The sequence below is a fragment of the Cherax quadricarinatus genome, chromosome 38, assembly GCF_038502225.1.
Source record: "Cherax quadricarinatus isolate ZL_2023a chromosome 38, ASM3850222v1, whole genome shotgun sequence".
Lineage (NCBI taxonomy): Eukaryota > Metazoa > Arthropoda > Malacostraca > Decapoda > Parastacidae > Cherax > Cherax quadricarinatus.
In genome coordinates, this window is record NC_091329.1 from 19,606,985 (window position 1) to 19,628,093 (window position 21,109).

At 41.3% G+C, this 21,109-nt stretch overlaps 1 protein-coding gene across 2 annotated transcripts in view; it reads right to left on the bottom strand.

Moving 5' to 3' along the window:
- Window positions 1-225: 225 nt before the first annotated feature.
- The window catches only part of LOC128693031 (mucin-5AC), a 213,601-nt gene continuing 192,717 nt past the window's right edge, over window positions 226-21,109 (bottom strand). Inside the window, exons 8-10 of one of the 2 annotated variants that reach the window (XM_053782512.2) lie at window positions 20,158-20,329; window positions 9,756-9,849; window positions 226-920 (exon numbers count right to left, since the gene is read on the bottom strand). In XM_053782512.2, the coding sequence (XP_053638487.2) occupies window positions 885-920; window positions 9,756-9,849; window positions 20,158-20,329 (302 nt within the window). In that variant the 3' untranslated portion in view covers window positions 226-884. Of the gene's footprint in view, window positions 921-9,755; window positions 9,850-20,153; window positions 20,330-21,109 lie in introns of those variants that run through there. The other variant, XM_053782513.2, reaches the window with a different exon arrangement.

A 21,109-nucleotide genomic window follows, 5' to 3' on the forward strand; every position in this document is an offset into this window, starting at 1 on the left:
CACAATGTCTGCTCAACCAAACAAGACCCAAAAGAATGAACACCAAATGAATTATGGGTCATTATAAGTTTCATTGTGAACCATTGTGGGCGGAATCCAGGTGAATTCGACCTGCATGGTCTTCAGTGGGACATATCGCTTATCTAATGTTCCCAGTTTGATTTTTAAAAGCGCTACGTCCCCTTACAGTGAAGCAAAGAAATCGGTGTCTGTTTCTTTACCCCTCACATGCTGAGTTCTTATCAGAAAGAGTATATGATGTACATTAAATCTGTTGGACGTAGTAGCCACACCCAGCAAGATGTTCAGAGCTGGGACGCACCTCCCTGCTGCCTCGCTCAGCACACTAACCCATAGCACTTCTGGAGTCGTTCCTTCTCCCACACATCTATTTCTAAGGGCACCTTATGGGTGCATGGGCATGGGCGCTAGCTGCCCACAAACACATCACACATGCCCACAGAGTGGCGTGGGCGCCTGTTGGCATGGGTTAGCTATGTCCACATACATGCCCATCACCAGCCCACTTTGACTAGAAGCTCCAGTCACCGCTTTCTGCTTGCTGCTCCGAGCGCTATAATAACTAGATAACATATCACAAAGCTTTGTACATTTAACAAAAACTCGTATATAACAAAAACAAGAAGGGAATGGATAAAATATTGCATAATAATTTCTCCTATGAATCATGTTAGTAGGGACGTTGGCAGAGCCATTGGAAGAAACTAGACGATGAACGTAGTGGAGCAAGGTAAGGCTTCCAGCTGACCCAGTGGTCACTAGAACTACCTTTGGCACCAGCTGATACCATAGGCACCAACAGCCGGCACTGTGGGCAGCAGCACCACTTCTTAGCACCAGCTGACAGCGTAGGCAGCAACAGCTCAGTGTGGCGGCGCTTCACCCAGCACTGGTAGTGTCTGAAACAAAAACAAATACTGTGTGACGAATTCAGTCAATAATGATCAATACGAGGACTCGTTATGTTTACAAGCAGCTACCTGGCGCAGTGAAGAGCCAAACATTAAGTTGCTCTTGCATGCTCCAACGCTCACTGTGTAATTCCAACGGTGTGTGTGATTTCTCTCTAAGTTTATCCAGTGCTCTTACAGATAGTTCACTCATGAATGCGAACTATCGATAACTTGTTATTTCTAGAGAGAGGATGGACGGGAGTTACATTTACAGACTGAAACTGTACAAAGTTCTCAACTTCTAGACTTGTACTGGCTAGCTGGCCAGATGATGTTAAGTGTAGTTTAAGAAGACAAGCAAACACTAGGATATATGAGAAAATGTTTCGATCCTGGAACCTTAATCAGAAGTGATCAAGGCCCCAGGGTGGAAACGTTTTCTAATACTTATGTCCCAGTGTTTGCTCAGCTGTTTTCTTAAACCACTTTTTCGGTATCAGTTACCAAGTTTTATATCATATTTAGGTGTTTCTACGCAAAATATCCTACTACCATGTCGGATGGTAAGCCATAAAATCTCGAGTTATACTTCTGGTGGATACCAACCTCTCTAGAATAAAAGAATTAACTGGATGGAGCACTACTTGTAACCTCTGATAGTGTTAAAGCAACTGGCTGGTTTTCAGAGGACTGCCAGACCACGGATTCGAGTTCTCAGCACTGCAGTGAACGCGCACACAATTGCTGTGACTAGAACGATTCAGCAATCCTGCACATAGGGAAAGAACAGAGGATAACGTTTCGGTCGATCCTGGATCATTTTCAAATCGCAACTGAGTGGGACGAAGGGAGGGAAGAAGAATAGCAGCAGCAGTGGTAGTCGTAATGAGAAAATAACAACTGTAGTGGTAATAGTAACACAAGTGGCAGAAGTAATAGTAGAATTAGTGATAGGATTAAAAGCGGTAGTGTAAAAGAACTTAGGAGTACTGGGATAAAAAAAAACGAGGAAATACAGAAACAAATGAAGAGGAATGAGAGGCGGTGGCAAGTGTTGGAGGTTAAGTGAGATTAGAACACCCTGAACAGAACAGAAACAATTTTATTTTTCGGTCTACTAGACGCACCTCTGGTGCTGCTGAACTCGCTGAGAGCTCTTGCATATGCAAACATGCCCTTCCAGAGCCCAACCCATCTCAAAATTTGTCAAATTCAATGCTGATGCTACCCAGACTACAGCTAAACGATATACTTTATACGATTAAATTAATCAAATGCATAAGGAACGGATGGTCTAATATAACATTTGTGGAGATGGGATGGGTTGTGGATGGTCGGACCTGCTTGGCGTGGGTCAGCTGGCTTCTTCGATGTATACTTATGTTTATATACGTTTAGCAGTGCCTGAAGAGGGTCTCTAGTAAACCGAAAATATTTTCATTAAAGTATTTCTGTAGCGTTGAATGAGAGTTTCTAAAATGTATTACCAATGCGGTCAGTGTGTGCATCACTCGTATACTGTGTAATTATTATATATATATATATATATATATATATATATATATATATATATATATATATATATATATATATATATATATATATATATATATATATATATAGGATCGCAGAGCTTGCGATCTTGGCTAAAATAGCAACGTTCATCTTGCCATATAGGACAAGTGAAAATTTACGTATGCAATAATTTCGCCAAAATCATTTTGAACCTAACGAAAAAAAAATATATTTCACTGTTTGTTTAGTATTAAATTACTATAAACAAATCTAAAATATATTTAGTTGGGTTAGGCTAAAATAAATTGCTCTTGTTATAATAATGTTAGGTAAGTTTTCTAAGATTCTTTTGGTGCAAAATTAAAATTTTTTACATTAACATTAATGAAAAAATATATCTTTAAACGTATAAAAGAAAATTTCAGAAAGGACTTAATTTTAAATGAGTTCTTGCTAATTGACCAGTTTTACATATTCGGTACGACATATATATATATATATATATATATATATATATATATATATATATATATATATATATATATATATATATATATATATATATATATATATGCAATAAGATCACAGTAAACAGGTGATTTCAAAATATGCAAAACAACCACTCTGAAAGAATAGAGAAATTCCAAGCGCTTTCGTGACTACTCACATTATCAAGGAACTATGAAAGTAAAGCGCGTCAGGTGTTTAACCGTTGTGGGATCTGATAGTGACGTGCTGGCCAGACACCTTATATAGCTTCCTTGGATGCTTTACTTTCTTAGTTTCTTGATAAAGTGAGTAGTCACGAAAGCGCTTGGAATTTCTCTATTCTTTCAGAGTGGTTGTTTTGCATATATATATATATATATAGATATATATATATATATATATATATATATATATATATATATATATATATATATATATATGGATAGGGGGAACGTGGCAATTGTTGCAAATGTATGGAATAGGAGGTAGGTTATTGAAAGCAGTGAAGAGTTTTTACGAGGATAGTGAGGCTCAGGTTAGAGTATGTAGGAGAGAGGGAGATTATTTCCCAGTAAAAGTAGGCCTTAGACAGGGATGTGTGATGTCACTATGGTTATTCAGTATATTTATAGATGGGGGTTGTAAGAGAAGTGAATGCTTGGGTGTTGGTGAGAGGTGTGGGGTTAAAAGATAAAAAAATCAAACACAAAGTGGGAGTTGTCACAGTTGCTCTTTGCTGATGACACTGTGCTTTTGGGAGATTCTGAAGAGAAGTTACAGAGGCTGGTGGATGACTTTGGTAGGGTATGTAAAGGAAGAAAATTAAAAGTGAATATAAGAAAGAGTAAGGTGATGAGGATAACAAAAATTTACATAGTGAAAGATTGGATATCAGATTGGAGGGAGAGAATATGGAGGAGATGAATGTATTCATTATTATAATCAAAAAGAAGCGCTAAGCCAAGGTGAATGTATTCAGATATTTAGGAGTGGACGTGTCAGCAGATGGGTCTATGAAAGATGAGGTGAATCATAGAATTGACGAGGGGAAAAAGGTGAGTGGTGCACTGCTGCAGACAAAGAACTTTGTCCATGGAAGCAAAGAGGGGAATGTATGAGAGTATAGGTGTGAAGCATGGGTGGTGAATGTTGCAACAAGAAAAAGTCTGGAGGCAATGTGTGGTGTGAATATAATGCAGAGAATTGGTAGTATGGAGGTCCAGGATTGCCAAAACTATTGTCCAGATGGCTGAGGAGAGGTTTTTGAGGTGGTTCAGATATGTAGAGAGGGTGGAACAAAATAGAATGACTTCGAGTGTATGAATCTGTAGATGAGGTAGGGGGTAAAGGAGGTTTTGTGTGCGAGGGGCTTTGACTTCCTGCAAGCATGCGCGAGCCTATTTGATAGGAGCAAATGGAGACAAATGGTTCTTAGGACTTGACGTGCTGTTGGAGATGGGAAGTACAGTGCCTGCAATCTGAAGGAAGGGTGTTAATGTTGCAGTTTTATAACTGTAGTGTAAGCGTGCCTCTGGCAAGACAGTGATAGAGTGAATGATGACGAAAGTTTTTCTTTTTTGGGCCACCCTAACTTGGTGGGAAACGGCCGGTGTTTATATAATATATATATATATATATAATATATATATATATATATATATATATATATATATATATATATATATATATATATATATATATTATACACACACGTCGTGCCGAATAGGTAAAGCCTCCGATTTTGGCTTAAATAACAACGCACTTCTTGCCAAATAAGGCAAGCGAAAATTTATGTATGCAATCATTTTTGCAAAAATCATTCTGAACCTAACGAGAAAATATATTTTATTGTGCTTATTAAATTATTGTAAACTTGTCTAAAATATGTTAAGTTGGACTAGGCTAAATTAAATTGCCCTTATTGTTATAAGTTTAGGAAAGTTTTCTAAGGTTCTTTTGGTACAAAACTAATTTTTACATTAACATAGATGAAAAAAATATTTTTGTACGTATAAAAGAAAATTTTAGAAAATATATCAATAACAACCCTGCGACTAGCCAAGGACTCGAACCCATGTTGTTTTGGCCCACTTCATGGTGAGCGAAAACACATGACGCTCTAACCCACAGGACCACGCAATCCTACAAGAGCCTAGCACCCAGCCAAGCTAGGTGTGTTACCTAGGTCCGAAGACATACGTTGGCGTGGGTGCCTCTGAGCTAATTTCATTCTACTCCCCGTTTGGTGTACTAGCCCAGCGAGCAGTATTTTATATTATTGTAACCATGAACGAGTGGTAGTGATCAATAAGACCACTGCGACTAGCCAAGGACTCGAACCCATGTTGTTTTGGCCCGCCTTATCCCATCGAAGTAGTGTGACCCAAAAAGAAAAACAAAAGTTTCTCTTTTTAACTTTAGTGATGTATAGAGAAGAAGAGGTTACTAGCCCCTTGCTCCCGGCATTTTAGTTGCCTCTTACGACACGCATGCCTTACGGAGGAAGAATTCTCTTCCACTTCCCCATGGAGAATATATATATATATATCTATATCTATATATCTCTATATATATATATATATATATATATATATATATATATAATATATATATATATAAATGTCTCTCGGTCCACAACAGATTTCGAACCCGCACACACTACCTCTGAGTACACAGTACTTAGCCACACACCCCAGATAAGTATGGGCGCCTAGCCGAAGCTGGACGGTGAATCCCATACGCTGCACGTCAAATTTTTTGCTCCCGTCTCATGTGGGATACTGTATCAAATGTTTTCTTGCAGCCCAAGAAAATGTAGTCTCTTACGTTGTCATAGAATTCTAACAGGTTGTCCCCTCAAGGAAGGCTCCTTGACGCTGGTGAGGGGCTCTTGATCTAGGGAATTGGATCTGTGCTCCAGTTCCCTGAATTAAGCCTGAATGCCTTCCATCCCCCCATAGGCGCTGTATAATCCTACGGGTTTAGTGCTTCCCCCTTGATTATAATAATAATAATCTAACAGGTTGTAAGATCAAGATATACAATCTCTTAACCCATGCTGGTTACTTTTTATGAAACCACTTCTAAGTGCTCTACCAATCCTGATTATCTTCTCCATTACTATGCAAAGTACACATGTCAGCAAAACGTGTAGTTCAGCGCATCCTGCCTATTTTCTTTTTAATGCATATGCTTGAATGTGCGTGGATGTAGTGCGGATGACAAGAAACAGATGATTGTTGATGTTATGAATGAAAAGAAGTTGGATGTCCTGGCCCTAAGAGAAACAAACCTGAAGGGGGTAGGGGAGTTTCGGTGGGGGGAAATAAATGGGATTAAATCTGGAGTATCTGAGAGAGCTAGAGCTAAGGAAGGGGAAAAAGAGAATATGAATGTGTAAATTCAAGAATTATGTGGATCAAAGGTTGGATGCGAAAAGTGGGTCATAATAAGCGTGTATGCACCTGGAGAAGAGAGGAATGTAGAGGAGAGAGAGAAATTTTGGGAGATGTTAAGTGAATGTATAGGAGCCTTTGAACTAAGTGAGAGAGTAATTGTGGTAGGGGACCTGAATGCTAAAGTAGGAGAAACTTTTAGAGAGAGAGTGGTAGGTAAGTTTGGGGTGCCAGGTGTAAATGATAATGGGAGCCCTTTGATTGAACTTTGTATAGAAAGGGGTTTAGTTATAGGTAATACATATTTTAAGAAAAAGAGGATAAGTATACAAGATATGATGTAGGGCGAAATGACAGTAGTTTATTGGATTATGTATTGGTAGATAAAAGACTGTTTAGTAGACTGCAGGATGTACATGTTTATAGAGGGGCCACAGATATATCAGATCACTTTTTAGTTGTAGCTACACTGGGATACAAGGAAAATAGAAGCATCAGGGAAGAGAGAGGTGAAGGTTTATAAGCTAAAAGAGGAGGCAGTTAGGGTAAGATATAAACAGCTATTGGAGGATAGATGGGCTAATGAGAGCATAGGCAATGGGGTCGAAGAGGTATGGGGTAGGTTTAAAAATGTAGTGTTAGAGTGTTCAGCAGAAGTTTGTGGTTACAGGAAGTGGGTGCGGGAGGAAAGAGGAGCGGATAAATTAGACACATGTGCAACTCTTGGGTATCTTTATTGAGGAAACGTTTCGCCACACAGTGGCTTCATCAGTCCATACAAAGGAGAATCTTGAAGAACAGGAGGAGAATGAGGTAATCAGTCCCTCAACCTTGAGTCGATGTGGTCAGTCTATCAATCTTGATTCAAGATTGATGGACTGACCACATCGACTCAAGGTTGAGGGACTGATTACCTCATTCTCCTCCTGTTCTTCAAGATTCTCCTTTATATGGACTGATGAAGCCAGTGTGTGGCGAAACGTTTCCTCAATAAAGATACCCAAGAGTTGCACATGTGTCTAATTTATCAACATGTCGGTTCTCTGAACCATTCATCTACAAAGAGGAGCGATTGGTGGAATGATGTAAAGAGAGTAGTAAGGGAGAAAAAGTTAGAATATGAGAAGTTTTTACAAAGTAGAAGTGATGCAAGGAGGGAAGAGTATATGGAGAAAAAGAGAGGTTAAGAGAGTGGGTGAGATGTTATCAACAAATTTTGTTGAAAATAAGAAAAAGTTTTAGAGTGAGATTAACAAGTTAAGGAAACCTAGAGAACAAATGGATTTGTCAGTTAAAAATGGGAAGATGGAGGGAATATTTTGAGGAATTGTTAAATGTTGATGAAGATAGGGAAGCTGTGATTTCGTGTATAGGGCAAGGAGGAATAACATCTTGTAGGAGTGAGGAAGAGCCAGTTGTGAGTGTGGGGGAAGTTTGTGAGGCAGGGGTAAGGCAGCCGGGATTGATGGGATGAAGATAGAAATGTTAAAAGCAGGTGGGGATATAGTTTTAGAGTGGTTGGTGCAATTATTTAATAAATGTATGAAAGAGGGTAAGGTACCTAGGGATTGGCAGAGAGCATGTATAGTTCCTTTGTATAAAGGCAAAGGGGACAACAGAGAGTGCAAAAATTATAGGGGGATAAGTCTGTTGAGTATACCGGTAAAGTGTATGGTAGAGTTATTATTGAAAGAATTAAGAGTAAGACAGAGAATAGGATAGCAGATGAACAAGGAGGCTTTAGGAAAGGTAGAGGGTGTGTGGACCAGGTGTTTATAGTGAAAAGTATCTACATAAGGCTAAATAGGTTTTTGTGGCATTTATGGATTTGGAAAAGGCGTATGACAGGGTGGATAGGGGGGCAATGTGGCAGATGTTGCAGGTGTATGGTGTAGGAGGTAGGTTACTGAAAGCAGTGAAGAGTTTTTACGAGGATAGCGAGGCTCAAGTTAGAGTATGTAGGAAAGAGGGAAATTATTTCCCAGTAAAAGTAGGCCTTAGACAAGGATGTGTGATGTCACTGTGGTTGTTTAATATATTTATAGATGGGGTTGTAAGAGTAGTAAATGCGAGGGTCTTGGCAAGAGGTGTGGAATCACACAAAGTGGGAGTTGTCACAGTTGCTCTTTGCTGATGACACTGTGCTCTTGGGAGATTCTGAAGAGAAGTTGCAGAGGTTGGTGGATGAATTTGGTAGGGTATGCAAAAGAAGAAACTTAAAAGTGAATACAGGAAAGAGTAAGGTTATGAGGATAACAAAAAGATTAGGTGGTGAAAGATTGGATATCAGATTGGAGGGAGAGAGTATGGAGGAGGTGAATGTATTCAGATATTTGGGAGTGGACGTGTCAGCGGATGGGTCTATGAAAGATGAGGTGAATCATAGAATTGATGAGGGGAAAAGGGTGAGCGGTGCACTTAGGAGTCTGTGGAGACAAAGAAGGAGAATGTATGAGAGTATAGTTTTACCAACGCTCTTATATGGGTGTGAAGCATGGGTGATGAATGTTGCAGCGAGGAGAAGGCTGGAGGCGGTGGAGATGTCATGTCTGAGGGCAATGTGTGGTGTGAATATAATGCAGAGAATTCGTAGTTTGGAAGTTAGGAGGAGGTGCGGGATTACCATAACTGTTGTCCAGAGGGCTGAGGAAGGGTTGTTGAGGTGGTTCGGACATGTAGAGAGAATGGAGCGAAACAGAATGACTTCAAGAGTGTATCAGTCTGTAGTGGAAGGAGGGAGGGGGTAAAGGAGGTTTTGTGTGCGAGGGGCTTGGACTTCCAGCAGGCATGCGTGAGCGTGTTTGATAGGAGTGAATGGAGACAAATGATTTTTAGTACTTGACGTGCTGTTGGAGTGTGAGCAAAGTAACATTTATGAAGGGATTCAGGGAAACCGGCAGGCCGGACTTAAGTCCTGGAGATGGGAAGTACAGTGCCTGCACTCTGAAGGAGGGGTGTTAATGTTGCAGTTTAAAAACTGTAGTGTAAAGCACCCTTCTGGCAAGACAGTGATGGAGTGAATGATGGTGAAAGTTTTTCTTTTTCGGGCCACCCTGCCTTGGTGGGAATCGGCCAGTGTGTTAATAAAAAAATAATGTTAATGTGTGTGCGCGCGTATTTGCTGGTACCTACCACACGCATACTTCCACAGATATGACCACAGACGTTCTCAAAAGAACTCTCTGTAGGAAGTACCAACGGTTGTTCAACCCACTTTTATGAAGTTCCTGACATAGGTCCCACAGTAAAGTATTGCATACATTTTTAAGTCAGTACAAACTGAGAATCCACAATAGTGTATGAGTATAACAGGAAAAATATGAAGCATTTTGCTAACCAATATTACTGAAGTGCTTAGTAAACTCAAGCTCCATTAAGGTGAGTCACTGTATGAAAAAGTGCAAATAATAAAAACAGGAATAAGTGTTAAGGGTTATATTACCTTGGTGTCCTGACAGAGGCCGTGACGGTCGAGTCTGGTATACTCCCGGCCCGAGCGAGGCCGCAGCGTGTTGACGGAGGATCGAGCCAACAGTCTGCGTCAAAGGGAAAACAGTAGGTTTTAGTGAGAAAGAAAACACTTGTAAAGTAAACACCCTATTAGAGGGGTGAAAGGAATCCAAAGTTTGTTTCCTTAGATAAAACCGGAATATCTCCTATTCCTCATGCACTGTATAACCCTTGCGGGTTTAGCGATCACATAATTAAAATACTATAACGTACAGGTATACACACACACTGATGAAACTAAGTTGTTGGGCATACCTGGAGAGGGTTTCTGGAGTCAACGCTCTCGCAGCCCGGTGTGTGACCAGGCCCTGATCACCCAGGCTGTTATTGCTTGCTGCACGTAAACCGACGTACGAACCCCCGGCTGATCAGGTACCTGTTCAGAGCCTTCTTGAAGACAGCCAGGGGTCTATTGGTAATCCCTCTTATGTATGCTGGGAGGCAGCTGAACAGTCTTGAGCCCCTGACACTTATTGTGTTGTCTCTTATCATGCCAATGGCGGTCCTGCTTTTCATTGCGGGGGGGAGGGGGGTGTTGCATCGTGTGCCGAGTCGTTTGCTTTCACAGGGAGTGATTTTCGTTTGCAAATTTAGTACTAATCCCTCTAGGATTTTCCAGGTGTATATAATCATGTATCTCTCCTGCCTGCGTTCCAGGGGATACAAGTTTAAGAAATATACTATTATACGCACTACTCTCACATGTAGTATATCTTGTAAAATATACCCTGATGCAAAGTTCTTCCAACTGAGAGTGTTTGAGGTGGGTAATGAAAAATTATAGGGAATGGAGAGGAAAATAAATGGAAGAAACGGAGAGGAAAGAAACATAAAAGGATGATAATGGAGCCAGACACACGTGACGAAGACTCAGCAGCTGCAGAATTCTACCCAGCCACCTTTCCCAACCCTCCCCTCCTCTCCCCTGAGGGAGAGACGGTAGGGGGGAAACATGAAGGGAATGGGAACGAAAAGAAAAGGTAGAAAGGAGTGGGCGAGGGGAAAAAATGTAAAATACGACTATTGCTGTTACTTACACTCTCGTATTTGCCTTTACACTGAAATGTAGTGTGTGTGTGTGTGTGTGTGTGTGTGTGTGTGTGTGTGTGTGTGTGTGTGTGTGTGTGTGTACTCACCTAATTGTGGTTGCAGGAGTCTAGTCTCAATTCCTGGCCCCGCCTCTCTCTTGGCTGCTACTCGGTTTACTCCTAGCTACTTGAGTCCTATTGTGGCATGCAAAGAGTACGTAACCTTTATTCGGCGCATGGACACACCCTCATTTACAGGCTATCTCCCCCAACCAGCGAACCAGGTTGCTAAGAGTTGATGATGGGGCCCCATCGTTCAACTAGTGACCAGGTTCTAGCCAATAAGAAGGTGGGATTGACAATCGCAGAGGTTATGTGGATACCGCTCTCCTGTCTGCCCTTGTCATTCCCACTCTAGAGCTGGTTGAAGCACGGTCTGCTATCTTGTGGCTTCTATTTCTGCCTTGCTTACCGTGGAGTGCACTATATTTATCACTGTACATAGTGTACATATTGCTGTTATAATTGGTGAAGGATAATATAAGTCTAAACTTTTTCTACTGTGTTTATTTGCTCCCATTACACCTGGGATAACAGGCCATTTGAAATCCTAGGTTGTAATATGGGTAGCCTGTCCGAGAGCTGGACTTAGAGAAACGGTTGAGCTTAGGGTGAAGCTTGTAGCAGGAACATTGTGTAGCTTGCTGTTTCGCTTCGCTTTACAAATTTTGCGTGTCAGTTGCTTATGATCAGCCTTGCTATTGTGTGATCGTTCAACAGCTCGCTACTAGCTTGTTCAGTGTGCTCGCTTCGCTACGGTCAATCTTGTGTGCAGTCGGCTTTGCTTGTATGCGTATTCTGCAATCGTACTGTGCATAGCTAAGCGTGTTCTGCAAATTAACGTGTTACGTTGGGGTATTCGTACTGTGCATAGCGAATAACTTATGCCACCTAGACGAGTCAGACGCCTGGTGTCGGCATATACTTTGCATAACCTACCTAAATTGTCCCTACAGCGTTGTTGGCAAATTGCTCGTTCCATTGGCATTCCCTATAAACGCACTCTCACAGCTGCGCAACTGCGTTCACTTATTGCTGACATACTTATTGAAGAAGAGATGGCACATCAAACTCCTCCCTCTACGGGAGCTGGGGAAAAAACTCCTATGTTCTCGCATGAGGAAGATGATACACCTACGGAGCAAAAAGGTCAGTATGGTGCAGCTGGGTTGTCTCAAGGTGAATCAGCGTCGTTGGCACTTGAGCTGGCAAAAATCACGCTGGAGCAAACTAGGGAACAGAGAGCATTCGCAAGGGAAGAATTTGATAGGGAAAGAGAAAGGAGGCAGTTTTCGCATTCTGTAAACGATTTCAGTTTACAAAAAGCAGTACAGCTTGTTCCCCGCTTCAATGAGGCCGAACCAGAGCAATTTTTCGAAAGCTTCGAAAATCAGGCTCGAGCCTTGAGGTGGCCGGAACAGCACTGGGCAGCGTTGGTTCATACAGCATTATTGGGTAAGGCACAGGAATTTACGTCGGTATTAACTGACGCTGAATTCTCTGATTATCAAGTAGTGAAGACCACAGTGTTGGGAGCATATACATGTATCCCAGCTAAATATCGTAAGACCTTCAAATTGAACAGGCGGCAGCTTGGTCAATCCCTGGTGGACTTTGTGAGACAGCAAACCAAAGCTTTTACCAGCTGGTATAAAGCGAGTGGTGTCTCTAACTTTGAGGAGCTGGTGCAGCTTATTCTGATTGATAACCTGCTGGAGTCTGTGGGACCAGAGGTTCGTGTCTTTCTGCAGGATCGTGACTTAACCACTGCATTGGAGGCGGCCAGGTTGGCTGATACCTTCGAAACAAACCGCTCCTTGTCCGAGCGGTCCCGTCTCTCTTTTCAACAGTCTGGCGTGAGCAGAGATCGACAACATTGGAGAATGAAGTGCCAGCCGGAGGGAGAGCGTCTACGTCATCCAACCAAGTCACCTGGTGAGCCACGTTTCTCAACATATGGTCCCCCTGCGGAGAGGCAAACTACTTATGGAGCATCTCGACAACAATATCCAGAGAGGCACCAGCCAGAACGACACCACTTGCAACGTCATCAGGGAGTAAAGGGCAAGCCTGTCGTCTGCTTCAGGTGCAATAAAGTAGGTCACATCAGTTCCAACTGCCCCCAAAAACCTCAACCCATCGGGAAAATCTCTAATATCCCTAGTAACATGTCCCCTAGAGAAGTAGAAAAAGGTATGGCCCCTTATTATTGCGAAAGTCTTATTTCCCTTCAGGAAAACTCAGAACCAACTAAAGTAAATACCTTTAGAGATACTGGAGCATATTGCTCACTTGTCAGAGAAGGAATATTACCCCTTTCAGAGAATACTTCTTTGAATTCCTCAGTTTTATTGGAAGCATTTGGAGGAGCTATCTTTTCCGTTCCTTTGCATAAAATTTATGTACAGTGCAAATATTACACTGGGTACTTGACTGTAGGGGTCTCAAAAGGATTTCCCATGAAAAATGCCATGTTATTACTGGGTAATAACATTACTACTGTTACTTCGTGTCCTGAACCTATAATGATTAATGCTTCTCCAGTGTTGGCCATAACTCGGGCAACATCCCAAGGGTTGTCTGGGGAGAATGTTGACCTATCCTTGGACGACTCCGATCTCGGAATAGCCACGTTGTTTTATGAGACACACCGGCCGGAGTCTCGTAAATCAAGTGAACAGACCCCGATCAAGCCTTCCTATTCCCAGGTTGCAGGATTGCCAGATGTCTCTGTTTCCATGCCCGAGGGACTGTCCTTCCGGGAGGAACAACGAAAGGACCCTTCTTTAAAATTCGCTTTTCAGGCAGCCATGGGTAAATCCTCTTGGGGTCATCCAGTCAAGTATGAAGTTAAAAATGATTATTTGGTTTGCACTGAGACTGGTAAAGAGAAAGAGGGCCGGCAATTATACGACAGATTAGTGGTTCCAACCAAGTATAGACCTCAGATATTAAATATAGCTCATAATACGTCATCAGGAGGTCACTTAGGAATTACAAAAACCTTGTATAGAATCACAAAAGAATTTTATTGGCCAAAATTAAAGAAAGATGTGAAGAATCATATTAGGTGTTGCCGAGAATGTCAGCAAGTTGGAAAACCTGGACATTCCATTAAACCTGCACCTCTCCAACCCATACCTGCTGATGGAGAACCTTTTGCAGATTTAATTATAGATTGTGTAGGTCCACTACCTAAGTCAAAGTCTGGAAATCAGTATTTATTTACAATTATGGATAAAGTAACCAGATATCCTGAAGCGATCCCAATGCGTAGTATCAATACTAAAGCTATTCTCAAAGCTTTAACAAAATTCATTTCTTGTTTTGGCATTCCTAAAACTATACAAAGTGATCAAGGTACTAACTTCACTGCCAAAGCATTTAGGGAAGTATTAACTAGGTTAGGGATAATTCACAACTTATCCACTGCCTATCACCCTCAGTCCCAAGGCGCCTTGGAAAGATTCCACCAAACATTAAAAACAATGATGAGAAGTTTTTGCATGCACTTTCCGACAGATTGGGATGAATCTCTACCTTTGTTGCTGTTCTCAGTACGAGAGACGGTGCAAGAGTCTACAGGGTATAGTCCGTTTGAGCTGATCTTTGGGCACAATGTACGAGGTCCTCTTCGGGTGCTCAAAGAAGGATGGATGGGAGAAGACGTAAGCTCAGCACTCTACAACCCGTCTTCAAGGTTGCAGGTGGCACGTGAGTTAGCCACGGCTAACCTAAAGATAGCTCAAAGTAAGATGAAACAGAGGTATGACAAAAGTGCACAATTCCGCTCCTTCCATCCAGGAGACAAGGTGTTGGTGCAGGAACCTATACCTGGCCACACCTTGAAAGCTAGATTTACGGGACCTATGCAGATAGTAAGTAGATTATCTGATTTAAATTATGTGGTAGCTCCCATTGATAAGACCTCAAAAACAAAAACTTACCACATTAATCAAATCAAGGCCTTTCATACACCAGATAAAGTCCCAGTAATGACTCTGTCCTCTACCTCTGAGGACGACTCTGACTCTTTGCACTCTATCTCTGAAATTAATACTAAACTTTCAAATTCTGTCCTCCTCAAGGATCCTAGCCCGTTAATGGATGGATTATCTGAAATACAAGCAACCAATTTAACTGAGCTTCTACAGTCATATCCTAATATTTTTTCGGATGTGCCAAAAAAATGTACGTTAGGTTACCATGATGTAGATGTGGGAAAATCTAAACCAATTAAACTCTCCCCCTACAGAGCTAATCCTGAAAAGCAAAGGCTACTTCAGCAGGAAGTAGACTTCTTGTTAGAACATGGTTTAGTGGAGGAGTCATCTAGTCCATGGGCTTCACCGTGCATCCTAGTAAAAAAGGCTGATGGAGGGTTTCGTATGTGCACAGACTACCGTAAAGTGAACGAGGTCACAATCACAGATGCTTACCCTCTTCCTCGTCTGGATGACGTAATTGACTTTGTGGGTAAGGCTACTTTTGTGTCCAAATTAGATCTCCTTAAAGGTTACTATCAGGTACCTTTGACAGATAAGGCGAAGGAAATCTCTGCCTTCGTGATTCCAGGAGGTCATTATCAGTATACAGTTACCCCCTTCGGAATGAAAAATTCCCCCTCTTCATTCCAGAAACTCATCCATCAGGCTATTAAAGGACTTGAAGGCACGGCAGCATACCTAGATGATATTGTTGTGGTGTCTGATACTTGGGATCAACACCTACTTAGACTTAAAGCTCTGTTTGAGACCTTTAAGAATTCCCAATTAACAGTTAATTTATCTAAATCTTCCTTTGGCCAGGCCACTATCACTTTTCTAGGCCATGAAGTAGGTAGTGGTAATGTTGCACCTAAACTTGCTAAAGTTCTTTCAATTAAAGATTATCCAGTTCCTCATGATAGGAAATCTCTTCAACGTTTCCTAGGCATGATAGGATTTTACAGAAGATTCTGTAAGAATTTCTCAGATATTGTAGCCCCTCTTACCTCTCTTACCAGTCATAAAGTTCCCTTTAATTGGACGTCAGATTGTAACACTGCTTTTAATAAAGCAAAAAGATTATTGTGCTCTGCACCCATTCTCCTGTCTCCAGACTTCTCCAAACCTTTTTCATTACAGGTTGATGCTTGTGAGTCTGGGGTTGGGGCGGTACTATTACAAATCGGGAACAAGGAGCTGCAGCCAATCGCATACTTTTCAGCTAAGTTCCAGCCACATCAGAGAGCTTACTCTACCATTGAAAAAGAAGCCCTCGCGCTGGTTATGGCTTTGGAACATTTCGATGTTTATGTGGGCCAGACATCGCAGGTGGTCACAGTCTACAGTGATCACAACCCGTTAGTCTATCTCCAAGCCATGAAGAATCACAACACAAGGCTTATGCGTTGGACGCTCAGGCTGCAGCCCTACAACCTGAAAATAAATTATATTGCCGGCAAAGAAAATGTGTTGGCAGACTCTTTGTCAAGAGTCTAGTTTAATATTTTATTTAGGTTAGGATGTATTTGTGGTAACCCCCCTTTCAAGCTCTTTTTTTTTATCCCCTGATGTGGGGTTTTTTTTTTAGTGAGGGGATACGGGCTACCGTCCGCTTGTATCTTGGACCTATGTTGGCCTATCTGACTGCTGTCTCACTCTGAGTTTAGGGTTTGGCTTTTGGTCACTAGGAAAGCTGAGCTCTATCTAAGAGTTGGATGGTGGAGAGGATAGGCGGTCCCATTATTTGGTGCCATGGCGGCACGGTTACCACTGGGAGGTGGCAGCCTAATCCTGAGCCTTCTCGGGGGTGGGGGTGTGGCATGCAAAGAGTACGTAACCTTTATTCGGCGCATGGACACACCCTCATTTACAGGCTATCTCCCCCAACCAGCGAACCAGGTTGCTAAGAGTTGATGATGGGGCCCCATCGTTCAACTAGTGACCAGGTTCTAGCCAATAAGAAGGTGGGATTGACAATCGCAGAGGTTATGTGGATACCGCTCTCCTGTCTGCCCTTGTCATTCCCACTCTAGAGCTGGTTGAAGCACGGTCTGCTATCTTGTGGCTTCTATTTCTGCCTTGCTTACCGTGGAGTGCACTATATTTATCACTGTACATAGTGTACATATTGCTGTTATAATTGGTGAAGGATAATATAAGTCTAAACTTTTTCTACTGTGTTTATTTGCTCCCATTACACCTGGGATAACAGGCCATTTGAAATCCTAGGTTGTAATACCTATCATACCTATTCGCTCATCATTCTAGCTAAAGAATTATTCCCTAATATACCTGTGACTCATCTGTATTTTAAACTGCCAGCTGTGCCCTCGTGTACCCGAGATCTCAGATTCCCTATCAATTCCTCTCAATATACTGAATGTCGTCAACATGTCACCTCCGGTCCTTATGTCTTCTAGTGTCGTCAGGTTTAGCTTCTCTAGCCTCTCCTCGTAGTTCATACCCCTTAACTCCTGGATTAGCTTCATTGTAAACCTTTTCAACGTGTATAAGGTCGTGATGTTCCTGAAATCTACCACTCTACGAAGTGGTGAAATGCTCTTGTGATCTGTTCGTGCAGGTTATAAAATTTAATATAAGTGCATGTTTTCACAATCCATTTAGATCAATGTATATTTACTTTTGAACATTTAGTAAGATTTGTAATGACAGTGTCTAGTTCATTACTGTTATTAACATGGAGGCTGCAAATAATGGGCGGGGCATGTCGTTTGTCAATATCTTTGGGTTAGATGAAGATAGAAAGCCTAGGCAATTATAAATTACTTGAACCTCGTTAAGAACAGCACTCGTGCACTGTTGTATTGATCATGCTGTCATCAGCAGATTTTATAACTACATGTTTAAATGAGGTAAATAGAGCATTAAATAGCATGGGACTGAACTCCTCCCCGTGTTGTACCTAGGTATATTTCTTTAGTCTCGATTCTAAAGACTTCGTAGAGAACAGAAAATGCTCTCAACATGACTCACGAAATAGTAATGACACGATTGCAAACGGTCTGGAGTTTTGAGACTCTCTGACCGCGGGTTCAGTCCCGCCCGTGGTATGGTTAGAAAATGCTCTGTTTGACAGGTAACCTCTTAACTAACGAGATCATTTTTAGTGTTGTCATTCTTCCATTCTTTCTCTCTAAGCTATTTTGTAACGCGATTTTGTACTTTTTTTTTTTCAATTTATCCACATTTTTAAGGTGTACACATAACAGCTGCATATTTGGTTACATAATCTGTACTCTTTAGCTAGCCTATTATTGCTTTACCTCATTTCAGCTGTATAGCCCTTGTGGCTTAGCGCTTCTTTTTGATTATAATAATAATTTACCTCATTTCAATAACACAATACTTATCTACATTACATAACACTCATTTACATTAACTTCCACCAAGAACCGCTACTACTTCCTTCCACCTCCACTACTACTGCCTCCTGCCTATATATGGCCTTCCTGCTCTCCTTTTCGTTAGTGTGACTTTGTAAATGGTACAAGTCGGACCGAAACGTCGTCGTAAGCTCCTTTCTTCTATGTGCGGGTTATATGCGTATCGTTCCAGTCACGGTATTGCTCCTCTTTTTGTTATTTAATTAGATTCACTTATCCACCCAACATAATACCACCTAGTGACACGTGCTACTTGTGTATTGTTCCTTATTATCAGTCACTATACCAGACTCGCTTCTCCGACTTACCTAGCAACACTTAGTGCTCTATATGTGGCGTTATTTACTCTATTCATTCAAGTTTTCACAAGTACAGTGATTTTTAGTCTTCCATACACAGCCCGCACATAGGACACTAAATTTTGCATTTAAAAAGGCTCATATGAATAATATCTTTGATATATACCTTTGACGAGTTTCGAGAGTTTAGCTATTCTCCGAGCCCGGCCATGAGCCAGGCTCGTCCTGTTCACATTTTTTCTTTCAAACAAGACTAATTAACTGGCTACTTTTCTTTCTGTCTCCTTACCATTTGTTCCTTGATCCATTAATGGGATATTCCCACCTGCTGTTTTTTTCAGTTAATGGAACATTAACTAGTACAGTGTCAAAAGCCGCCTTACAATCCAGAAATGCGTATTCGACTTAATACCTGCTCTGTCATTCTCTTTGTTCTTCAGCTTCTCTTCTCACCTAAGCGCAATCTTTTTTGAGTTTCTGACACTCTTTGCTTCTCTGCATAACTTCCTTCCATTTTCTGCAGTGTGTGTGTTTTCCTGTACGAGATTTACCGTTTTGAAGTCGAGAGAGAATGTCAGTTCTTGGTGTCCCACCTTTATTAACTGAACTTTTGTCACTAATGTTACCCACTAGAGCCGGCTAACATTCAGGTACCTGTTTATTTCTAGGTAAACAAGGGGGAGACTTCACCAATCTTTCTCGCCCTTCCAGGGGATAGAACCTATAAAGTTTCGTTTGTTCACGTAACACTCTGACCACTGAGCTGCAAATCACGTACTAGTATCCATGGTGTCTCATCTACTTGTCGGTATACAATACCGACAAGTAGATGAATAAGACACATGTACAACAGTTGGGTATCTTTGTTATCGAAACCTTTCGCCTGTTCAGCAGGCTTCTTCAGTCTGTTACAGAGGTGACTTAAATATTGGAGATAGTTGCATGCGAGAAGTGAACGTCAGACGAGTCCAACAGCTGTGAAGAAGCAGTAATTTTAAGGTGGTCAGTCCCTCAGCCTTGATAAGTATTCAGTCTTCTTAATTAAACTATCCTTAGTACGGAAACGTTTAAATCAAAGTTTTGAAATCTAATATGATATTTAGACTAAGATAGAAAAGAATGGAAACTTATCACTTGAAACCAGGAATAAAAAACTCCGACAATATCCAGCAGTAAAGGTGATAAGTGGAACGTCAAACACAACTACAGAAGAGAATGTTTATACGCCATGAAGGAGCAGTATTAAAGAATTTTCTTCGTCACATAACCTCTGGGAAAACTCAACTATCTGAGAGAAGATGACCTAGAGAGTAAAGAAAAGACAGGGGCAAAAGTCAGCTTTTACTGTGACAACGTTTCGCTATATGTACAGCTGCAGTTAGAACGATACGTTGTCACAATTAAAAATTGTTCTTCAATTTAGTAGCCTGAGTTAGAGGATGGCCCTGACAGGCTGGGAATACTGGTGGTGCTGCAAGATCTGAGTGGCACTGATCAGTCGTGGTCTGAGGAAGACAAGCTGAGGATGTGTTGCTGCAAGATCTGAGTGGCACTCACCGGTCGTGGTCTGAGGAGGAATGTGAGGAGGACAAGCTGAGGGTGTCGAGGTAGTCACTCATGTCGGAAGCGCCAGAGGAAGTGGACTTGGCGTCACCGCTGCCGCTGCTGCTGCCGCCACCGCCACTACCACTGCCACCAACGCCAAGCTCCTGACACGATGCCGCCACACCTGCAGGACGTAATGTTACAACTTCACACAAATGTAAGCAAACAAGAAATGTACCTATATTATATATTATACATTAGTAATAATATATTGTGTAATAATAAGGACTTTTCTTGATTTCATCACAGGTATTTAGTTCTTTATTACTACACGTTTTCTTAAAGATCAGTGTATGAGGCTGGAGATTTCAGAGATGCTGCAGCCTTATTCTTCCACTACCTCAGTTTCCAGTATTATTATTAAGAAAATAAGCTAAATCCATAGGGGTCATACAGTGCCAGAAAAACTGAGATATGAGGTTCAATCCAATGGAGGATATATATGTAGCAGATATTAACCTAGATTCTAAATTCTTGACACTGATGAAGGGATCTTCATTCAAGGAATAGGAGCTAGTTTCCACATATTTAGATAAAACATGATTTCCTCGAACCATAGTCCTGCAAAGTAGCAGCTTTAACATTACCACTGAGCTATGTAGCTTACAACAGGAAGATTTTACAGAAAGCGCTTTTGTGATATTTCTGCGTCACTGGCCACCATCTGTAACCCAACTGTCTCTTCCCACAGCTTCTGGTGCTATGAGACTTAGTGCTCTTGTGATTATATTCATACTTTTGAAGATGGAACAATAATTACATGAAATCACTGAAGTATTCCTACGGTGTTCACTTTCCTTTGTGAGCGATGAAATATTTTCCTGATGTTTTTTTATACTTTACATACATTTAAAACGACATAAAAGGAGAGGAAAAGGGGGAACAAAGAGAGGAAAATAGAGAA